The sequence below is a fragment of the Lucilia cuprina genome, chromosome 6, assembly GCF_022045245.1.
Source record: "Lucilia cuprina isolate Lc7/37 chromosome 6, ASM2204524v1, whole genome shotgun sequence".
Taxonomy (NCBI): Eukaryota; Metazoa; Arthropoda; class Insecta; order Diptera; family Calliphoridae; genus Lucilia; species Lucilia cuprina.
Window position 1 is genome coordinate 587693 of NC_060954.1, and position 23079 is coordinate 610771.

Below are 23079 nucleotides of genomic sequence, written 5' to 3' on the forward strand. Positions count from 1 at the left end.
GCTCCTTTATTATTTGAATTCTAATACATTGTTACAGGATTTAAGTTGAAACAATTGTGGCTTCCAATTTAAAGTTGGGGAAAATAATAAAACGTGTATAGATAGAATTTAAAATGAAATTTTATTGAGAAAAATGTAATAAATTTTATAATGAATGTACTTGTACAAACATTTGTTTTTGTTTTTGTTTTTCTCTAGCTCATACGCTCTTAATCTAAGAGTTATTAGTGGACACCGATGATTGCTGGGCAGACTCTTGGCTGAAATAGGGTGCTATATTGGGAGTGAGCAACGTATGGCAAATATCACAGACTCGTGCTGGCCGCTGCCGTGGTCCAGATAGTACAGTTTTTGTTAAACATTTGTCACAGTAGATATGGCCGCAATGACGACAATGTAGTTTACGTACGGTAACTGTAAAATGATTATTACACGTTGGACAATTGGCAACGTCATCGTCATCTTGCCAGCGTACTTCAGAGTCAGCATGCCTTAGTTGTTCCAATGTCACCTGAAATAGTGTTCTATTATACAAATATCTGTGCTTAAAATTTAAAAAGGCACCATTCAGATTATACCTGTAAAGTTTGTGATAATTGAACGAAATCTTTTTGTACTTGCTCACTGGTAACTAAATCGTCCTGCAGATTTTTTATTTTAGCCTTAGCATCTGCATAATTTCTACTAAGTTTTTCCTATGACAAAATAATTGTGAAATGAAATGTTTTTGCCGCGTGTGTATTTGAAATTTAATTTTTGATGATTTGCACTTAAGATAAGGGTCTGAATCAAACTGAATTAAGTGTTTACTTACATTTTGCTCTTGTAGCTCTATAATTTCTACCCTGAATTCAGATATTTGTCTATTTAATTCACTTTCTTTACGCTCTAATGCTGTTTTTGCTAACTCGCAGTTTTGTAATGTTACTAAATGTTGAGTTATCCGATCTCTTAATTTTATAATACAAAATAAGAGATATTAAAAATACTATTGAGTAGAAAATAAATGTTTGAGACTTACTGGAGTGATTTTGTTTCCGCTTGGTACTTTTTCTTGTTTTGAATCCTTTCATTGTTACTGGCTTCCAACTGATCTCGCAAAATTTGGATTTCATCCAAAGATGTTACACATCGATTTTTTTCGAAATCACAACCCAAACGAGCTTGAATTAACTCATTTTGTTGCCTTAAAATGACTTCGTGCAATTCTTCAATCGTATTTGGTAGATTGATGTATTGATTTTCGATTTCTTCTGCTGTTGCTAAATACCGTCCAGATAAAAAGTCATTGTCAGCTTGTAAAGTTTCCAAGTGTTTGTTGACTTTTTCCCTGTCGTCGCTGACGCGTTGCAATTGACGCATTACCTCATCTTTGGTTTCTAAAAATTTTTGCTGTAACTCTAGTAGTTGTTGTTCATTAGAGGTAACCTGAAAAAAGTAAAATGAAAAGTTAAGCAACTGGAATTTTCTGAAACAAAACCAAAAATTACTTGTTCCCTAAGAATATGGACTTCGTTCTTATGAGCTTCTCTTTTCTCTTGCCACTGATTTTCTAGACCAGCTCTTAGGGCTGCTTCCTTTTCCAAATCTTTAACAGATTCATCATATTGTTTTTTCAAGTTATCAAATTCTTCCTGTTTTTCAGCAGCATTAGCTTTCAATTCCTCTATTTTCTGCTCTAAGTTCGCGCAGTTTTTACAATTTGAAATTGTATCGGAATTTTTTTCAGTTTGTGTGGCACGAAGTTTTTCATCAGCCTCCCGAAGTTTTTCTTTCAAAGCCTTCATTTCTTCGTGTAATTGCGTAACAATTGAACCTAACACCTCCGAATCCTCGTGAGTCTTTTAAGAAAGTAAAATTACAAAATATTTCTCAAGATGTCCGATTACTGTAATTTACAGACTTACATATTTTCCATCACCTTTATTTTTGCTTTCTTCTGCAGGAATTTCTTGGCCAAAACTTGTCCCTAGGACTGAATTGGTTGTGTCTACACCAAATTTCCTAACTATCGTTTTTTTCACCTGACTCAACACTTGTGGAGCCAAACTACTTAACTCTTGGGAACTGTTGGAATTTGTCTGTTGTTGCTGCATCAAGCTTTCGTTTAATTGTCGATATCGAATTGTTTCCTCCTTCAAGTGCTCCAATTCAGACTTGCAAATAGCAGACTCTTCAATTGTTTCTAAAAAGATTTATATAAACAATTTTAATACATTTTATTTTACCCCGTAGTAGTAATCCAAACCTTGCACCAACTGTTGCAAAGACGATATCTCCTCCTGTGCTTTTACTTCAGCTACTATCATTTTGGATTTCATCTCCTCTAGTTCACGTTCCTTTTGCACAAACAGTTCTTTTAGCTTCGCTCTTTGGCTATTGAATCCATATTGCATTTTCCGATTTTCTTCCTCCAGTTCACGTATTTTTTGCAACAAATCTAATTAGATATACAAAGTACAAATTAATGTGTACATTTATTGGTAAAACTCGATGATACACAATATTGTTTACCTGCACTTGTACAAGAGCCACTCCCACTTTCTCCATCGGTACTACTTTTGGGTAACTCACTAACATGAGGACCATGTGTCTGTCTAGTATTTAAATCGCTTTCCTCCATTTTTTGGTAACAATTTTGTTTTTAGCACATCTTAATTTTCCTGCAATTTATTCCCTGCAATTTGTTTTATTTTTGTTCCACCGTTGCCAGACAGAACCCTGCGCCGACAAATATTAAAGGAGGTGGCGACAAACACCAACAATTCGGCAGCGGCTTAAAATCTACTGTAAGCCGGCTAAGTTTTCAATTATTCTTTCTTAAAAATTAAAAACAAATCCTTTCTCCAAGTTTTACTAGGATCAACCTATATTTGACCCAATCCTCCATATTAAACATCTTGCAGAAAATCAGTTTCCAAAAAATTTTGCATTCATTTATTTTTTTTCCACCGTTGCCAGACTGTGATGATTTGGTGATTTTCTGGGCTTACAAAATTTAATGTTGTCATTCGATTACAAATAATTTATTTTCTCTAAATATGGCACCACTAAAAACTGTGTACCCTATTCCACTAAATTTTCAGTGATCCACATGTGTTTTGTTTTTGTTAAAAAGAAATTAAAAAGTTCTAAAATCTACATTAAATTTAATTTAAAGTTATCATAAAAAAGTTGTCGAATATAAAATGGTATTATTTACATATTAGCATTTACTTTATATTCTTATTTACTAACAAGTTTTCTGTTTGTTTAGGGCAAAGGCAAAAAGGCTTTCATCGATCGAAAAAATGCAGTGACATTTCATTTGGTACACAGAAGTCAGCATGATCCCTTAGTTACGGACGCTGAAGCACCCCAACGTGTATTGGTGGAGGCAGGTGCTCGTCAGCCTCATAAACAAACTAGTGAACTTGATCCGGTCAAGCGAAAGGAAGAACAACAAAAGTATGGAATTCAATTCGACGATGATTACGACTATTTACAGCATTTAAAAAAGCCTGAACAAGAGGTAGTTTGGGAATACGTTGAAAATCCTAATCAAGCTAAAAAACGTATTGATGAAGGCAGAGTGACCACTGCTCCAAAATTGAACTTGCCTAGCTCAGTGTTTGCTACCGAGTTTGAGGAAGATGAAGGTATGCTGAACAAGGCTGTGCCTCAGGTTGGTCCGCGTCCAGATTGGGATCCAGATGTAGTAGCCGCTTTAGATGATGATTTCGATTTCGAAAATGAAGATAACGTTTTAGAAGATGATTTCGTAATACAGGCCATGGGCGACGGTGAAGATGATGAAGAGGATTCTTACGGATCTGATGATGATGACGAAAGTCAAGAGTTTGATTCTGATGATTTAATGGATGATGATGACGATTTTGATGAGAATGACGATGAGTTAATGGATCGCTTGGGTCCTCTAATGAGAGAACGTCGTTTTGGTAATGAAGAAACAAAGTCACAGTTTACCGAATACTCCATGTCCTCCAGTGTTATAAGACGTAATGAACAGCTTACACTTTTGGATGATCGATTTGAACGCTTCTACGCCACTTATGATGATCCGGAACTGGGTGATCTTGCCACAGAAGAAATTGAGGGTTCTTGGGGCCAGAAGCATCCATATGTATTAAATTGCTTGAAACAATTTAAAAAATCAGATCAGATTCTTGAATACAATAAAGAATGGGATCAGAAACGTTTAGAAAAGTATAGAAACGTTGTTGATGGTGATAATGATCCCAACGAGGAATTAGAAGAAGTTGAGGTAGAGGATCCTAAAGAAAAGAAATGGGATTGTGAATCAATTCTCTCAACATGTTCCAACATTTACAATCATCCCAAATTGATTGACGAGCCAAAACGTAGAAGTCGAAATACGTCTTGTTCGTCATCTATTCCACAAGGAGTACAAAAAATTGATATAGATCCTAAAACAGGCATGCCTTTACATGTCTTACATGGTGATACTAACCAACTTACCGCAAAGGCTTTGGCCAAACTCGACAACAGCGCAGACCAGAACGGCAATTCGGGACCCAAATCACTATGTGCTAAATCCGTTCTATCTACTCTAAGTGTTCTGTCTATAAGACCAAAAGATGAAACTCCCGAGGAAAAGAAGGAGCGCAAAAGACTACTAAAAGAATACCGCAGTGAAAGGCGTATTGAGAAAAAGGCCAATGCTGAGGCATTTAAAGAAGAAAAGAAGCGGCAAACTCATGTAAAATTAAACCAACGTTTAAACCAGCAAGGAAATACAATTTTGTAGTGGACATACAATCAATTAGAATTTAAGAGCGATTATTTGTAAATTTTTGGTACATACAAACTACTATGTACTTGTTGTAATGTAAAAACACAGTAAAACTAATGAATTTTATGTTTATTGGCACCAGCCAATGGTTTTATTTAATTTTTTGTATATATAAAGTAATTCTAAAACACTGCTGTTAGTCTTTCAATTTCTAGTAGGTCGCTTAAGATATCTTCAGTTTTTGTTCCAATTTTCTTAGATACTTCATTACGTTCCGCAACAGTCATGTTGGCGAATGACCATATTAAATCCCCATCTATTATGCAGCGGCTTGGGTTGAGAGAAAGTTTCTTCGACATTTTTATTGTGCGAAACTCTTTTGGATTTAAGCCACACAGATGCTCCTGGTAAGACAGCAGGACATTTTGTAACATCAGAAATCGGCGATATACTTTTTCAGGCAGTGGTAAACAATAGCCAATGGCACCGTCCAAAGTCCCATAAACCACCATATGTTTATTTTCATACATAAATGGATAGCGATGATTGAGACCTCTTTGGTGACATTGCACTCTAAACATGGTGTTAACCGCCTGTCCAAGATGAAAGTCACCTTTGCGCAACAGTTTTTGTCCTCCTATTGACTCTCGAACTTCAGGTTGATACATATAAACAATTAAATTTCTTTCAGCGTCGGTAACAAGAAAACCAAGATTTGAATTGTCCACCATAAACTCCACTCCATAAACTTCTAATGGATTAAAGTCTCTCGAAGCCAATGACAATGTGCGGAACTCTTCTTGAAAACGAAGTAAACTAACAGATTTGTAAACGTCAGCAATTAAAATCAGAGATTTTATAGAAATTATTTGATGAACATAAATATTAGTATCAATAAATGCAACTCCAATTAAATCATCGTCCTTTAATTGCCAAAGGTAAATTTTTTGACCCAGCGCTGTAACCAGAAAACCTAGGACGTCTGCAATAGCCGACACGGGACCCTTTTGTTCCTTCTTAAATATTTCTTTCAGTTTGAATTTAGTCAATGGTTTACCGGGTTCGGGCACTACCTCAATTATATCGTAAACGTGAATGTTTCCGCGAGACGTTATGTCTTCGCTGTAGTTAAAGTTCGTTCCAATGCACAGATATTCTTTAAGACCCGACCGGGTACCTTCATATGCAAGCTTTACTATCTGAAATGCTGTAACGTGTTCCCAATTTTCAAACTCAATTGATGCATCTGGAACTATTTCCCAGGTTTCGGGACTCATTAGAACAATGCTAAATTTCGAAGCATTCGGATAGATGAAACGTTCGCCCTTATTCTCCTCTGTTAGTTCTTTGTCTTCACCGTTGAAGCGGAAATATTTGTTACTGGCTTCCTCTGTTTGAGTGACGAGACAGTAGACGCGGTTTTCTCTATGATATACAATTTGACGGGGTGTACAGCGAAGAGGAACTTTTCTCACAGGCCAAGGTGAGTCATAGGTAAGATAGGTTGGAAGAATACATATTTTTAGATCGAATGTTGTATCAAAACACAAAAATCCTTGTGGGCAGTTTACATTATTGAACGACGCAAAACTACGTAAATATCCATTTCCAAATATTTTGTGAACTCTCATTTCGCCTTTGCCAGTCAAAAAAATAAAGCAAGGATTAGGGCCACACACCACTACACCGTTTAGCCCTGATATATTTGAAAAGTAACGAAGTTTACTTATGTAGCGGTCTTGTAAATTATATGAATCCAATGAATCAGCATATTCTTCGTCAACGTCCATAGGTTTCGAATCTTCATCCAACATATTGATGCTTTGTAATTTTCTAAAACGAACCTTCATATGACCTTTTCCATATCGATATGCCTGATAAATTATCAATTCTAGACGGGTTCGTATCATGAGTAACGGCCTACTGCCATTATTTCCTAATCCAACCATTGCTATTTCCTGCACAGGAGGAGAGTTAACATGCTGTGGCATACAATTCAATAAAATTCCCTGTTTATTGTCCTGTTGATTTAAAGTTACTGGTACAAATTCCATGGAATCAGTAAGAACCGTATCACCGTTGCCCACGTCATTCACCAAATACATTAACTTCATATCGGGCATTGAGTAAATTTCCAGAGTACCGCTCTCTCTTGCAACTATTAACCAATAAGAAGGTTTCACTTGTACCAACAAACGTCGCCACCAATCTGAATTCTTTTGCCTTGATTGTTTTGCCAAGTCAGCCATACTATTCATTTTAAAAGCATTCCCTGATTCACCGTACAACAAGTCTTCTTCATCTTCGATTTTCATGTTAGGTTCTGCTTTCATATAGCCTAAGCCACTGTACAATGAATTACCGCCACTGCCTGTAAGATTTAAGACCTCATCAGACTTGGTAGTAAACAAACCCGATAAGTCTTTATATGCGGCCAAAGATATAACTGCCGGAATGCTACTTATTGTATTCTTGTTAATAGCCAAACGAGGCGTTCCTTTCGTTTCACGAAGAGCTAGTGTTATAACTTTGCCATGAAGTACTCTTAGGCAAACATAAGGATCAGCTATTGATACTTGTACCACAGGTGCTCCTTCATCAATCGGCACGTTTTGTATGAGACGCTTTCCCTGCAACAGTCGTACTGAACGTGTTGTGACCTGGACAATAAATCGATTTTGTCCCAAGTTTCCCACAAATATTGTTGGTTGAGTGCAACAGAATCCAGTATTTTCAATTTCATTAATCTCTTCGCCAGTTTGCAAGACCAGTGTTGATGTGCGTTGAGACAATATCATGAAATCATGGTGGTCATGTCGAGATGTCTTTTTACTCACGTCGTCATATAATGTCCAAACATCAAGGCAACCCTCTAACTCGAACGAGGTTATGACTTGAGGATTAATACAGTTAACGAACACACATAGGGAGCCATTTTTACTGTGGCCACTGGAAGCCACCACATCTATTTTTAAGTCACACAACTGGCTGGCTTGAGGGCGCAATGTCGTGCCGCCCTCTTCGAACTCAACTCTTTCACCGGCACACATAAAATTAATTGGACCAACATTGAGCAAACTATCGCAGACTTCGAAAATATATTTTCGCAGCTGAACAGAAGTCTTTGTTCCGGACCCATATACCTCCAGTTCCTCATCTTCAATGCGACGACCTTTGCGGGACTCCTCGTTTACCACATTGTTAGCATCAGACATTTCAACTTCATCTAATGTTATTACAGTGCTTTGATCTTCTTCTGTAAAGTGAAGTAACAGGGAATTCCCCAAACGAGATCCGAGAAATAGGTATTCACTTTGAACTACACACATACAGCTGGTAAGAACACTTGCTGCGGCCTTATGGAAATGAAAGTTACGTACCGTTCGCATCGAGTCGACACACAAGGTAACAACATATAGTTCGCCACTACGTAACGATACAACTAATTTATCGACATCTATGAACGCAATATTAGCGGCATCTAGACTTATACGGACACCATCTTGTGGTTTAAGAGGAAAACTAGTGCTATGATCAGCTGAACTATTCAATGACACGCCATATGGAGGAACACTTTGATTAAGATATATTATAGCATTTACGGTCGTTACTAAACAGCCGCCAATTGGCTTTTGTATGGGAAATACTTGCAAACAATCAAATGGCAATCCCGTAACAGTCCATATAATGGGATGAACGCGTTGTTGTATATTTAAAGAAATCGCAACCAATACGCAAGTGTCAGCGCGGACAGCTACACGGCCAGGGAATGTACGCACAGGTTCGTACAATATTAGTAAAGTTGGTTCATAGTAACCATGTAAAAATTGCAAGTCTAAAACATTGTCGATTTTCTCATCGAGGTCTCGAAGTGCAATAAGATAGGAAGCCAGAATGGGAGTGCGTGCTACAATGGCAGTTGGGGCCTTCTTAATTGGCTTAACATCTGCCATCTCAATCTCATCTATACCGTTTTCTTTACGAAATGGCAAAACAACTAAACGCTTACCGTACACCAGCATGACAGCACATCGAGCATCGGGATCAACACGTACCATAGGAATATAATAACGACCGGTCCATCCATCTCTGATCTCTTCCTCTTCAAAGAAATGCAATGATAAGGTTTTCAGTGCAAACGTGTCTGGGTCATGTTGAACAACTGACAACTTAGCATCCTTAAAACTTATAAGAAGTGCGTCTCTCATGGATCCCGTCAATGTTACACTTTGCAAAGACATTACATTTCCGTATAGAGTATACGATGCCAAACACTCTAAGCGCATTTTTGATGGCGCTCTTAAATCATTTGGATTTAACTTTTGCTGTCGTTGAGTTCCATCAATATTTGGATGAATTCTATAGATTTTTAAAATATTGGCGCCGGCAACCACCACATTTTCTTCGATATTGTTAAAGAATCGGCATGTTATAGCAAATTCAACTGCTGTTGCAGGATGTGAATTCTTACAGATAGAAAACATTTTATTTACTTGCTCTTTTTCGTTTATATTTTGTTTATTTATCACCAATTATTTTATTTTCTTAACATTTTCAAGGAACACACAAATAGAAAAACTCAGCTTGTATAAATGTAAACATTAAAGTATTGCCAGACTGTTTTACTTTTTTTTACATGTGTTGTTTATTGAAAAAGAAACACATGGATTGAAACAGATTTGTTGATACACATAGAGAAAAAATATACCAAATAAATTTCTGTGATTATCTACTCATCAGAGGCTCGAATCGAGAAAAATTTCGAATAATGTATAATTGTCATGTTTAAAATAGAGTAAACACACGTAATTCAAATATTTTTTGTTGTTGTAACAGCTTAAACTATACGATTTTTAATCCGGGGGTTCTGTATTTAGGTCAAAGACAATAAATTGGGCTACTTCAGTATTGTTAGTCCATAAATCTATTGGGTTAAGTAGGCGTTGAGCCTGTTGCTTCATCACTATCTCTGTTGTGCTAGAGCAACTTTTGTTTTGTGCCAGAGCGACTTCTATTTCTGCTATGGGCGGTATGCGACCTCCAAGAACGACATTCATGCAGTAATCTGAATCCGCGGAATTGATGGCGACTTTATGAATGTCTTCTAAAGATGCTGTATACGAAATCCGATCCAAGGAATCCTGCACATATCTTCATATGATCTCCTCGTATACACGAGGGTCCTTCCTGACATACCTCGGGAAAGCATCCACTGTGTAATGTTATAGTTGGAATGAGTCCACCGGTGACATCCCGAAGGAACTGTTAAGTCTACATGACATTATGTTCCTTGACTGGGAGGACCTTCGTTTCCTCGTGAAGGAAGTTATTTGCATGCTGCCCGTTACTCTCAGTGAAGAAGACCACAATGGAGCAGCATAATTGACCACTGACCGGCCAATTGTTTTATAGAAAGCTAACAAGGTTTCTTTGTCCATGTGCTCTACGAACGACTGGATAATTCACAATCCATCTACAGGATGTCCTGGAATATTGTACTCCAATACTATTTTAGATAATATTTTAATATTAAAAACAATCAAAACTTTTTTCTAAAGATTTAGACTTAGGCTCAAAATTCAACTTGTGGCAGAAAAGATAAATTAATAAAAAGGCAAATATTTGTTTACTTCTTGTAGATTTCAAAATTATTTTGTAAATCGTTTTTTATTTTAATAACATAACTCGTATATTATTAATATTTTATAAATAATTATTTTAATAACATTTTATATATCTATTTGCATTGTTTGATTGCGACCATGGTAAGGATTTAAAAAAATATAACAATATATGCAACAATAATTTATTTGTGATCGAGTTTAAGGACGTAAATGAAAAATTATATTTATACACATATGTACATTATAAAAGTTACATACATTTCTATCTAACCAAACATAATATAATGCAATTTTAATAGTTTTATAAAAAAAATTAACACAAAATTAAATATACATATACATTTCACATGTAGATACATACACATGTAGATACATACACATGTATGTAGATAATTAAATTATAAAAGTTTAAATAAAAGCGAAAATATTACTTAAATGCTAATTGAAGGAATTAAATAAATTGTAATTGATAGTTATTCGCATTCAAAAAATTGTAACGAACATTTTTTATAAAAAACCTAAAAATATTTAAATGGTTTGCATGAAGTTACACAAAACCATTCCATAATATGTAACACTAACTGGTGAACAAATATAAATGTAGACCAATTCTAGGCAGCCGTTGATATTTTGCAAGTACTTAATTGATGGCCATCTGCTTTCAAGCTATGTGAACTTTTACTGCTACACGACGGACTTGATTGAGTTGTTCGCAGTTCGGGGGGTAAAAAGATTTTAACAACATTTGTGATTTTTACTCGACAATTTGGACAATTATCGCATTTAGCTGCACATTGGTCGCATGCCATGACATGACAGCAGGGATTGAACATCGTATTTATGGCGTGATCCATACAAATCTTACATGTCATAGCCTCCGAAATTCTCGAATCCACACATCTCTCAATGACAGCCTCCCTTTCTTCTTTTTCTCGTATCACCATATCCAATTTACTTGTCATAGAAGAAACACTTTTAACATTTGAATCTTCAGCATCTGTGCTTTCGGCTAAGTGGGGTATATAGCGAGCGATATCTCCCAAGCCTGCACTTTGAGTCGATATTTCAATACCCCTTTCATGTAATATGCGACGAGCTTGATCATGTACTTCCCGACTGGTATGTTGAATATCGAAAACATATCGCTTTCCAAGTTCAGTATCTTCTTTAAACATCGAAGCTATGGTGCCTTTAAGATCGCGGGTAAATTGATTCGTTACAACACCCCTTACTTTATCGCAAACATAAAAGGCATGTCGTTCAGTTATTGATCTGTAAAGCCCAGCAGCAATTGCATGCTTTGGTAACTTTATCTCTATTTCTCTTCGATTATTATGATCGTCTGCATATTCCAATTTAAATGTGCGTCGAAACGATTTAGCCGCTGCTATTGCACTAAAGGGAATGCTAAAAGAAAACGAAAATTAAGATTAGCATAGTGTACACTTTTTAAATGGTCAATATTTACTACTTACTTCTTTTCATTATCTCCAAAGGAAACTTTAATACCATGAGCACCCACTGCTATATCGCAAGATTGTGAATTTTCCGAAGTTGTAACGCCACTGAAAACTTCTTCGCCATAACCGGGCAAATCTTGAATTTCTTGAAGCAGCCAATACTTGGCGGACTTTGGCGACATTTTTAGCATAGACAATTTACCGTGCTCCACTGCAATTTGCTTGAGGAAGTCTTCGGGCATCTCATTGTCGGCTTCTTCACTTATGGGAGTAATTATATAATCTTGGTATATACGTAGCGGTGACGCAGCTATACGTTTTTCTATTGATATATCCGTTTCTTGGGGTTTATTATCACAGGTACTATTTACATTATCAGATACTTTGGTTGAATTTTCATTTGTACTAGAGGTAGATTTGTTGTTGGTTTCCGCTTGGCGTAAGTTACTTGTTGAGACCGTTGTAGCAGAATTTGAGGTTGAAGTCTGGGAAGATAACTGAGCATCATTATCTATATTTTCCACAGACTTTTGCTTCGATAAACGACGTTTTTTAAAAGAAAGCACATGGTCTTTTTCTTTGCGATCTTTTCCCGTGGCACCATGCTGTTGTTGTTGATGTTGTTGCTGCTGGATTTGTTGTTGCTGCTGCTGTTGAAGAAGTAACTTTAAACGTTCTTGTTCTCTTTTAATTTTTAAAGGACACTCGGATTTCAGTGAAGCTTCATTGAAACGCAAACCGTCAGCTTGACATAAGAGCGCCGCAAGCTTGGCAGCACTCGACCAGCTTCTCGCACATAAACGACCCTCCAATAAGTCAGCTTTTGCTTGCATATAGAATAAATTACGCACACTTTCCTGCAAAATGAAATGGACCGGAACCCAAAATTTGACACGCAATGCCAACATCAATTGTATGCCACTACCACTTCCACCATCGCAAGAAAGTCGATTACGCAAATTAATCCACTGATGAGTACGAGATTCTTTTTGACTGGGAACCCAATGTTCTAAGCCGAAATATTCCATTTCGCATATAACACCCAATGCTTTACACACCTGCAATAAAAAACATACAAAAATTAATTCCGCTATATTATTAAAAAATTTTAAATATTTTATAACTGCTAAGTATAGAAACTTCGAACTTTAACCTTTTCAGTTGTATTATAAACATTATTAATTTTGTATTTTTTTTTTTTTGTTTTCTCATAAAAAGTCATCTCCCTAATGTACATACATATGTGTACATATAAATGTGTAGATGTTTGTGTTTCAAAGAAAGATACATTTATAGAAATGATAATAATTTCCTCAAAATTGTTTAAACTGAAAAGTGTTTGTTTATTAATAATCAACAGAATCAATTCAATGACAACGTGGTATTACCACAATGATTTGATACAAACTCCATATTGTTCATTTGGACATACAACATACTCGTAAATAGATGTTAAAGTATATACTTATGGATAAAAATATGTAGGTACATACATATGTACATATATACATAGATGTATTTGTATCTATGTGCAAAAATAACAATAAAAACCAAAATTATAAATATAACAACAACAGTTGTATCTAGTATACATATACATCTGTATATACATATAAATATAAAACAGTCACTCATTCGTAAACACGAGTGTAAAACATTTGCCGCTAAATTGAAAAGTACAAAGTCCAAAAAGTATAAAAAAACACATTATGAGAAATACCAAATCCGCAAACACACAAATTCGCACATTCTTACATACAAACGTTTATCGATTCAGAAATATATGTATAGATGTACGATGCGAATGCAGCTTTAGTCATGTACTCATGAGTAGCAGCATATGGACCAACTATTCAATATTATTATTGTTATTATTTTCGTACAGATGTTTATGACTTTCAGATACAATTAATTTATCTCTAAATAAATAGTTATTCTCTTATCTCACTCTTCATCTCCTGGGTTCTGTGCGAAAAAACGTTCTCAATTGAATTGTGATAAAATTAAAGAGAAATGCTTAAAATATAATAAATGTTATTGAATTGTTTAATTAATTTGTTATTCCTTAAATAGATTAGTAGATTATTGGTTAGTGTTCTAATCTGGTAGACCGATAATAATATTTAAATGTTTCTTCATAAAAAACATTTTCACGTGATTTCATAATTTTATTATTTTTAAACAGATATTATTAAAATATTTTGCATAAGTATTAGTATTTATCATTAAGTCATAATTTTCTTCGAAAGAATATTTTAAAACAATAAAAGTGAGAGACCAAAGAATAATAATTGACACAGAAAACTAGATGCGTGATTACTTTTATTATGTAGAAATAGGTTCTAATTCTAGTATTTTATATACATATGTAAGCATGCATGTGCTTGGAGGTGACCTGTTAGCTAGGGCAATTGGTCATACATATATGAATGAAAAGCTTATAAATAAAGATTTCAAACGAATTGTTAAAAATTGTGAAATTATGAAAAACAAATTTTACTATTTTATCTAATCAAAAATATAAGTCACTTAAAATAAGCTTTTTGTATAATACATTAAGTTAAATAATAAGTATTTACATACAAAACTTTCAAATCAATTACTTCTTCCTTTCTTTTAAGTCTTTCTCCAGACAACCTGTTTAAAAATTGTATCTGGCAACTTTTATAAAGAGAAATTTATCACACAACTAAGAGAATTTTAATTGTAAAATAACAGGTAAAATATACATTTTTTGTATCTTAATTTTTGCAAAGAGCTAAAGAACAACATGTTGTATGTGTCGCTGTAATTGAAACTTAGAATGTGTTCAAGTGTAAAAATCTTTTTTTGCGGTTTGTTTTGGTCTCTCAACAAAACCCAAAAACTAGAGAGAGTCACGTTGGAATTACCGTCAAAACGGAGACCCCAAATTTTGAGTATTTTGTAGAAAAAGCTAAAATAATATTTTGAAATTGGACTTTGGACTGCGACCCAAACAAAACTTGGACTTTGTACACAGCTGTGTTGCTCATGTTTGTTTTCATCGATCAATGTGTTTTACAGTGTTCACAGAAAGAAGATAGTGATGATGATGTTGAAGTTGATGAATATGAGTTAGATGTGTAATTATTAAGTACATACACACTTATTTGTAGAAATATTCATACAAACATATAGTATATCTACTTAGTATTTTCATGCTTTTGCTATTGTTTGTTATAGTTTTCTTTAAAACATATATATGTATGTAATTATGTTAAATTCATAGATAATTTAATTATATATAACAGGTATAAAGCTGGCTTAACTTCCAGGTTTTGTATTCATTCTTGTCGTGCCTGAACTTAAAGTCTAAACATACATATTGTATCTATAAGTATATTTATTGAATTTAATATCTAAGAGATGTTACTTTTATTGCTTTAATTGCACTTTGTATTGTACTTTTCAAATATAAATGTTTGTAAAGATATTCTGTCTGTCTGTCTGTCTGCCATATGAGAATGTATGTTTGTATTTATTTTATATAATGAATAAAATAAAAAAATCAACGTTAAATGTTACATGTCTAGAAGCACGCGTTCAGCGAGTGATCTTGATGATGACGTATTGTTTATTATTTTCAATGATAAATGTACTTAAATGCCGGCAAAGAGTTGGCTGTGATTGTTATGTTATTGCTCTGTAGTTTTTTCTCATAAAGGCGACTTATTAAGGTGTATGTACTAAAAAATTTCCCTCATTTGAAAGAACTTAAAAAAAATATTTTTAATTGTGGACCAGTTAAATCCGATTTATTTCCTTGAAAACGGGTTTTGTTGACGTGAGTCAGTAAGAACTAAAAAACAGTTCAAACCATTTTGAATAATGATATTAATTTAATAATTTAATTTTGTTAAATGATTTAATAAAAATAAATATTGTAAGTCCTAAAGCAATTCTCTTAAAAAGATGTGAATAATATGGATTTGTTATTTCTTTAATTTGTTTTTTTCTTTAATTTTTTTTTTTCAATTTAGCACTTTAAATTAAATAAACTAAATTTATTCATAAAAGTTTTATTTTTATTCACCCACAAAAAACAATTTATTTTTATTACATTTTTTTAAAGAAGACAAATAAAAATTCGATTAAGGTTAAAAAAACGCAATTGCCATTATTATTGTTTAAATAAAATTTTAGCTGATTTAACTTCATAAATACATGAACAAAGAAAGAAACTAGTATACTAACTAATACATGCTTACTAGTGTATAAACATATGTATGTGTATGTTAATATTTATTTATAAAATTATAAACATTTTGGCACCTTGGTACGTTTTTAAGTAGCAGAGAAAGTACCATATAATTTTTTTTAATCAATAAAAATTAAATTAAATGCATAATTTCAAAGTACACTTTTAAAAATTTCTAATTAAAATTTTAGTTAAAAACATATTTTAAGTTTGAAAATAATTTAAATATTCTAACAAATAGTAAACATATTAAAATGTATAAAGCGCATTAGTATGTATGCAAATAATATTTGTTTGTGTTAATTTAAGTAAAAAAATCAATAACAAAATTAAAATAATTTCTACATATTTCTAATTGATTAATGGTTAATGAACTTTTTTTGTTTACTTCATTGAAGTACTTAACAAAAACCTTTATAATAGTACCTTAAAACGTACTTTTTTTCGAAGTATGTATCTCATTTTAATTCTGATATCATCCCCGTTATATATGTATGTATACTTACACACATACATTTACACAATTTTTATTGTTTTGTTAACAAATTTGCACATTGATTTCGAGTTGTTTCACTTCTGTCTGAATATTTTAAAATTGTATGTACATTTAGACATGTACTAATGTAGGTGTGTTTTTTTCCATATTTTATACTATTTTTGTACATGTTTAGAAAAAATTGAGACAACGATGCCAGGCTTTAAAAAAAAACTGAAACATCTAAAATTTTAAAATGTTGCTTAAACATACAAATTATCTAGATTGTCTGAAAAGTACCATCTAATCGAAAGTATAATTAATTGAATTTATTCATATCAAAGTATAAATATCATTTATACTTAATAAATTTCCTCGTAAAGTGAGTATAAATCCTGTCGGCCTGGCAGCTCTGTGCGAAACAATAATAAATAAATACTATATAAACAACATTTCAGAAATGTTATGTTTATTTTTTACCACAAATACCACACCTCTAATGTATTATATACCACACACTATTAAATATACAGATTTTAGCAGAATTAATTATGTATACATATGTATACTAGATAGATATAATAAACAAATAAAACAAATAAAAAACCTGACACGAGTCTGGATACTGTAAATATTTATTTTTATACTCTACACCACTTTAATGAGGAGGGTATATTAGATTTGTGCTGATGTATGTAACGCATTGAAATATTGTTTATGTACCCACCTTAAAGAATACCAATCGGCTCAGAATCGTTGTCTGAATCGTCTGTCTGTCCGTCCATCCATCTAAACCTTGACACCAAGGCCCAAGGACGATAAGCCTAAAATCGGTGCATTATTTCACCTAGCCCTCAACAAATGTTACATAATAATGTTAAGTGTTCTAAAGTCCTCCTCAGAAAATGATTTTAAAAACAACACAAGTAGGAATTTGACTAAAAACAATTAAAAGGCATTATTATTAAATATAATCCACATTTTTTACTAACTATTCACTGCTGTAGGTTATTATATGGTCGGCTAGGCCCTACTATAGATTCTTAATTGTTCTATCTTGTTATCGTTTTTTTTTACTATTTTCGTATTTATGTGTTTTATTTAAATATCTATTCAAGTACTATTTCTTTGTCAAGTCGAATGTATTTTAAGGATTTCACAAACATACATATGTACATAGAGAAATTGTATTAAAAATTTTATAAAAATTTAATTATTTCTGTATACTATACATACAAAAATATTTACATATATATTAACATATATATAAAAAAAAACTAATATATTTTATCCAAAGATGACAATTTTTATATACTATTAAAGATAAAATATGAATACAACAAAACATTAAAAAGATCTGAAATATGCCTTTTTGGAATTATTTTATTAAAATTTGAATACAAATTTTTTTTTAAATTTAAATTGAATTTAGGCATGAATATGTGTGTACTTTTCAGTTTGACAAGTTAGAAAATGATATATCTGTTAATATAAGTGCTTAAACCGCCTTCGCACGGGCACAAAAGTATGATCTATCAAAATGTTGTATCGTATAAATTCCCGGTTCCCTTAACGAAAAATATTGCTTAACGAAAAATTTTGTAGGTGTCATTTGTTTTTTTTTAATTCGAATTATTTCAATCAATTCATTTCATTCGTAACCAATAATAAAACATTGATTTATTGGTATAATATATTTTTAAAATGATTACTCAGATTTGAATGCAAAGTCGAATTTTTATTATCTTTTAATATTTAATAATTTATAATGCTATTTTTAATGCCATATAAATTATTAATATATTTATTATCAATTTTTTTAAAACGAAGTTGTAATGATAATAACTTTCAAAAAATATAAATATAATCATATAATTCCTAATGAGTAACACCCCTTTTAAAGGAAAATGTAATTATGAAATCTAAAAAATTATTATTTTTTTCAGTTTTAATTAAAAAAATGTTTAAAATACAAAAATGTGCCTACTACTACGGGGGTCAATAAAACCGTTACATTTTTAATAAAATTAAAATACATTTAATTGTATTCTATTATTAGAATATTAATAATACTACATATTTTGATATAGTTACCAACTAAGCTAAACAAAAAAATGCTTAGTAATTAAATTCTAGTGATAACAATTTATTACATTTAATTTTTAATCAAATTTAATGGGATGTCATTTACATCACACACAGCCAAAGATTTAATTATATTAAAAAATATTTTTCTATGGTTTGTTGTTATTTCTATAGTAAACTAATAATTTTGCATTGTAATCAAAAATATAATTTGAATGCAGTTTATTGACTGGCTCAAGTTTGTAAGTGTAAACATTTGTTATAACATGCACGTGTATGAATAAGGAAATATTAATTAATATATATATTTAAATACAGACAAATTTTTATACTTAGGTTTTTTAATATTTTAGTTTAAGAAAACAAGTTTCAATATATATACACATACATACATACATTTGTTTTTAGAAATAAAGAAAGAAATTGCAGAGAAATTGTTGCTAAGTTCAAAATGTTTTTCAAATCTTTTGTGAATAATAAGAAATGATGTCAATATAATTTATAATATAAGAGGGTTATTTTGTAAATCCCTTCCCCTTAATTCACTTAAATTTTCAAATAAATTGTTTTTGTATTTTCAAAATTTTTTTATGAAAATATGGGGAAAATTTTGTATATATATATTTTTTTTTTTTTTTGAAGGGGGTTATTTTCTCATTCCCCCATCCTTGAATCCGCTTCTGACCTATTGATAGGGTACAAATGCAGTCTTTTATACAAATACTATATCAAATTATTTCCTTAGTCAGTTATCTTAAAAAAAATTAGCTGGAGTCGTATTAAAATGGCTAAAAATTAATTACCAAATAAATTGATTAAAATAAATAATAATAATAATTATGCTTATTTATAATATTATAAAGTAATTCATCATAAAGTAATAACAATTTGTAGAACGTATTATTAATTTTATCTTTATCTTATAAGGTTCATTGTTTGTTAAAATGTGAAATTAAAAAAAAAATATGAACTCAATAATGATAAGATAAAAATGAATTCTAAATAAAGTTGATTAATTAATGTTAAATAAAGGTTTAATTTTATTTGTTTTATACTTATAACTACACATACATACAAATGTATTTTTAATTTGTATTTCAAGTGATAATGAATTTGTAGGTAAGTACCTATTCGTTTAAGTAGCATTTGTTATCTATATCGGTATCAGAAATAAAAGTATAGCTAAATATGTATTTAGTAACAAATTGAAAAGTATAGTTAAACAATAACAAGCTTATTTATTTAATTTTTGTTTTTTAAAGTTAACACCGTATACAACTTGAACTTTGGACACCGCTTTGAACGTGAAGCATTTGGTGTTTTGTTAATTTCCAGGTGCGTGTTTATTAAAGTTTTTTTTTTTTTTGCTTTGCAAATACGAACAAAGTACATGCGAATATCTATCAACATCTATATAAATTTTATATTTATATATGTTGATACAAATGTATTTTGTCATTCTCTTTATAACACTTTGAATTATAATTCTATGGACTTTTGTCAAAACAACTACATACATATGTACATATACATATACGTTTGAAAATAACAAATTTATAGCGGCATAAAAACAACATTATTTACTATTTAAACAAAGTTTTTCAAATAACATTTAATTCCTAGATAAGATTATTTAATTTTATCTTTGGTTGATGTAGGTTTTCAAAACGTGTTAAACTGTAGCTTTTAGGGGAAAAGAAATATGTAGGTACAAAATGTATCGGAAAATTTTAATAGTAAAAATCAGCAAAACATTTGAGATATGATAAACAAATCTGACTTAAATTTTTGACATATGTATTTTAATATAGTATTTGAAACCTGTTTCAGTATTTTGTATAAAAATAGTTCAGCTATTTGTAGTGGCAAAATTCTCGGATCGAAGTCTTTTTCTTTATTATTACTGTTGTAATCAAAACCATAATTTTGGCATTCGAAGTCAATTTAATAGAATATTAATAAGGTTTTCATTTATCAAATATTTATAATATTTAAAGTTCTTAATTTTTTATAAAAAAAAAAATAAATAAATTATCAAAATTTTACCTTTTCTAAGCATTCTTGGCCGATAGCTTTGGGATCCCATTTAACGGCTTGTTGTGTACCGTTTGGTAAATTTACAATGCACCACATTTTGAAAGTTTGTATTTACGTTGCACGTTGTTTGCCACTTAAAGATACTCGTTTTACTCTCTACTCTAGAGTACGTGATTTTCGTCAGCTGACTAGATAAATTTTTGTATCTTGAATATGTAATGTATATTTTTACAGCAGTATTTTCTTTTCTTATTTTTTATTACTGTCGTTTAAGTATTTTGTTTTGTTTTTGTCTTTCTTTCTTTATTATTGTTATTTATTCGAGTTTTTTGTTTTTATATTATTCACAAATGCTACAGGTTAAAGAGTTTATTCTTTCTTTTCTTTGTTTCCTACTTTGTTTTTCTTTATTTATTTGTTTTGTTTTTTTGTTTTATAAATGTATGTATATATAATTAAGTATATGGAAGTCGGTATGTATATTAAAAAAAACAAATATTTTTTATAGGTTTTTTGCTATTTTTAAAATTAATAAATTAATTTTTCGTTATTTTTTTGTTGCTTTTACTGTATTTAAGTATTTGGTCTATATATGTTTGACTTTATGTAGCCACGAAATTTGTTGTAATGACACAAATTTATAAGTGTACAAAAAGTTTCCATTTAAATTGATTTTAATTAGATTTTTTATATAAAACTTTTTAATATTTATTCTGGTTTATTTTTAACGTTTAGTTTTGTGCAAATTTTGTATCAATTGTTTTTTTTATTTTTTTCAATCAACAATTTGCAAACTGTTTAAAAATATATTAAATATTGTTCATATGGTGTTTTGCTTTCACAATTTTATTTTGTCTTATTTTGTTTTCATTTCTTTAATATTTTTATAATTTAACTTTCCGTTATATCCGACAAGTAACGACGAGCTATTATAGCCAACTGAAGTATCGCATACAATTCACATCGATATGAAGTACATTTTCTAAACAAGAAAAATTTTAAATTAAATTATCGCTCTCTTTCAATATTGAATTATATCTCTTGAACAAATATTCTTACTCTTTGGTGTGTAATCATAAAGTGTAAAAATAAATGGCGCAGTTAGGAGAATTTTTTTAACCGCATAGGGCACTTTAACAATGTGAGGTTACTTTTTGAAATATATATTTGTATCTAATAGGGCATTCAATGTTCTGATAGATACATTAGAGTGCTCCCAAATTGTATAGATTATTAATACTTAACTTTTGCCAAAATTATTACTTCTTTTTAATGGCAAAAGTACTAAATAACTTTTCGACTATTTTATTGGCTAGTTTACTAGCAAGTCTGTTAACTGGCCTGTTGATTGAAGTCAGTGGACTTGTATTATGATAAGTCTGTGAACTAATCTATTGAATAGTTTAAAATCGAGTTATATTGACAAGACTATAAGCAATATTCTATTGATTTGACCGTCTGTCGACTATATTATTGTTACTGACTAGACTGTGGACTGGTTTACTAATTAGTCTATTGACTAATATGTGCATCATTCTATTAACGAGTCGGTTGTCTAATCCATAGGCTATTCTATTGTCAAACTATTCTATGTCAAACTAGTCTATAGTTGTCTAATCCATAGGCTATTCTATGTCAAACTAGTCTATAGTATGTCAAAATCACCTAGTCTATAGCATGTCGACCATGGGCAAGTCTATCGAATAATCTTAAATTCTCAGAATTGAATTCAAGCGACTGTTCATAAATTCCTCATAAAGTTGTATGAATGTTTATTTTAATGGGTTTTTTGGTTTTCGTATAATGTTTACAAACATACTAAGAACAATTAAAAGATGTTATATTTCAGAAATTTAATGTGTAATTTTTATTTATAAGTAGGTCTTACAAGGTCAAATGAAAATAATAATAGCAATCACGTGTGTTTCTTCTTTTTTTCAACTAAGTCGAAAAATATAAAACCAAAAACATTATTCGTATTTTAATTTGTTTTAAAACACTTACACCTCGTACATATTTAAAAGTCAATATTCTTTCATAAGTACATTCATATGGTTGCCCTCCAGTTTGAAAATATTTTCAAATGTAACAGTAACAATAACTCACTATTTAGAATTGAGTAAAGATTTTTGTTTTCTGAAATTGCTATATTAATAAAGATCGTAATTATTAATTCCAAAATGATGTTTAAATTTTACTAAACTAAAAATTAGTTAAATTTTTTGTGGAGTCACACTAATGTTCTTTTGTTAAGTTCATTCGTTTACATTGACATGTTTATGCCTTTTGCTTATGACAATTTTACTTGTGAAATCCAATTAACAAAATTTTAACCTTAAAATAAATAAATAATATAATATTATTGTTTAAATGTAGGGCAACAAAAGAATATATACATATACATATATAAAATTTAAATGAATAAT

At 31.1% G+C, this 23079-nt stretch overlaps 4 protein-coding genes across 4 annotated transcripts; 1 reads left to right on the forward strand and 3 right to left on the reverse strand.

Moving 5' to 3' along the window:
• Window positions 1–102: 102 nt before the first annotated feature.
• On the reverse strand, window positions 103–2841 carry LOC111678457 (early endosome antigen 1). The gene is made up of 8 exons (XM_023439815.2): window positions 2515–2841; window positions 2249–2440; window positions 1908–2185; window positions 1491–1841; window positions 1022–1428; window positions 815–950; window positions 579–695; window positions 103–511 (listed from the first exon to the last, which is right to left on the reverse strand). The coding sequence occupies exons 1-8, from the start codon at window positions 2621–2623 to the stop codon at window positions 215–217; spliced, it is 1887 nt and encodes a 628-aa protein (XP_023295583.2). The 5' UTR covers window positions 2624–2841; the 3' UTR covers window positions 103–214.
• Window positions 2842–3032: 191 nt separating this feature from the next.
• Window positions 3033–4945, forward strand: LOC111678447 (protein LTV1 homolog). The gene is made up of 2 exons (XM_023439795.2): window positions 3033–3191; window positions 3257–4945. The coding sequence occupies exons 1-2, from the start codon at window positions 3189–3191 to the stop codon at window positions 4766–4768; spliced, it is 1515 nt and encodes a 504-aa protein (XP_023295563.2). The 5' UTR covers window positions 3033–3188; the 3' UTR covers window positions 4769–4945.
• Window positions 4875–9358, reverse strand: LOC111678446 (cleavage and polyadenylation specificity factor subunit 1). Its single transcript, XM_023439794.2, has one exon. It carries the CDS (start codon window positions 9235–9237, stop codon window positions 4936–4938), a length of 4302 nt encoding a protein of 1433 aa, XP_023295562.2. The 5' UTR covers window positions 9238–9358; the 3' UTR covers window positions 4875–4935.
• A 1039-nt stretch (window positions 9359–10397) lies between these two features.
• On the reverse strand, window positions 10398–21592 carry LOC111678442 (E3 ubiquitin-protein ligase MYLIP). The gene is made up of 3 exons (XM_023439790.2): window positions 20663–21592; window positions 11853–12895; window positions 10398–11784 (listed from the first exon to the last, which is right to left on the reverse strand). Exons 1-3 carry the CDS (start codon window positions 20747–20749, stop codon window positions 10989–10991), a joined length of 1926 nt encoding a protein of 641 aa, XP_023295558.2. The 5' UTR covers window positions 20750–21592; the 3' UTR covers window positions 10398–10988.
• Between the last annotated feature and the right edge of the window lie 1487 nt (window positions 21593–23079).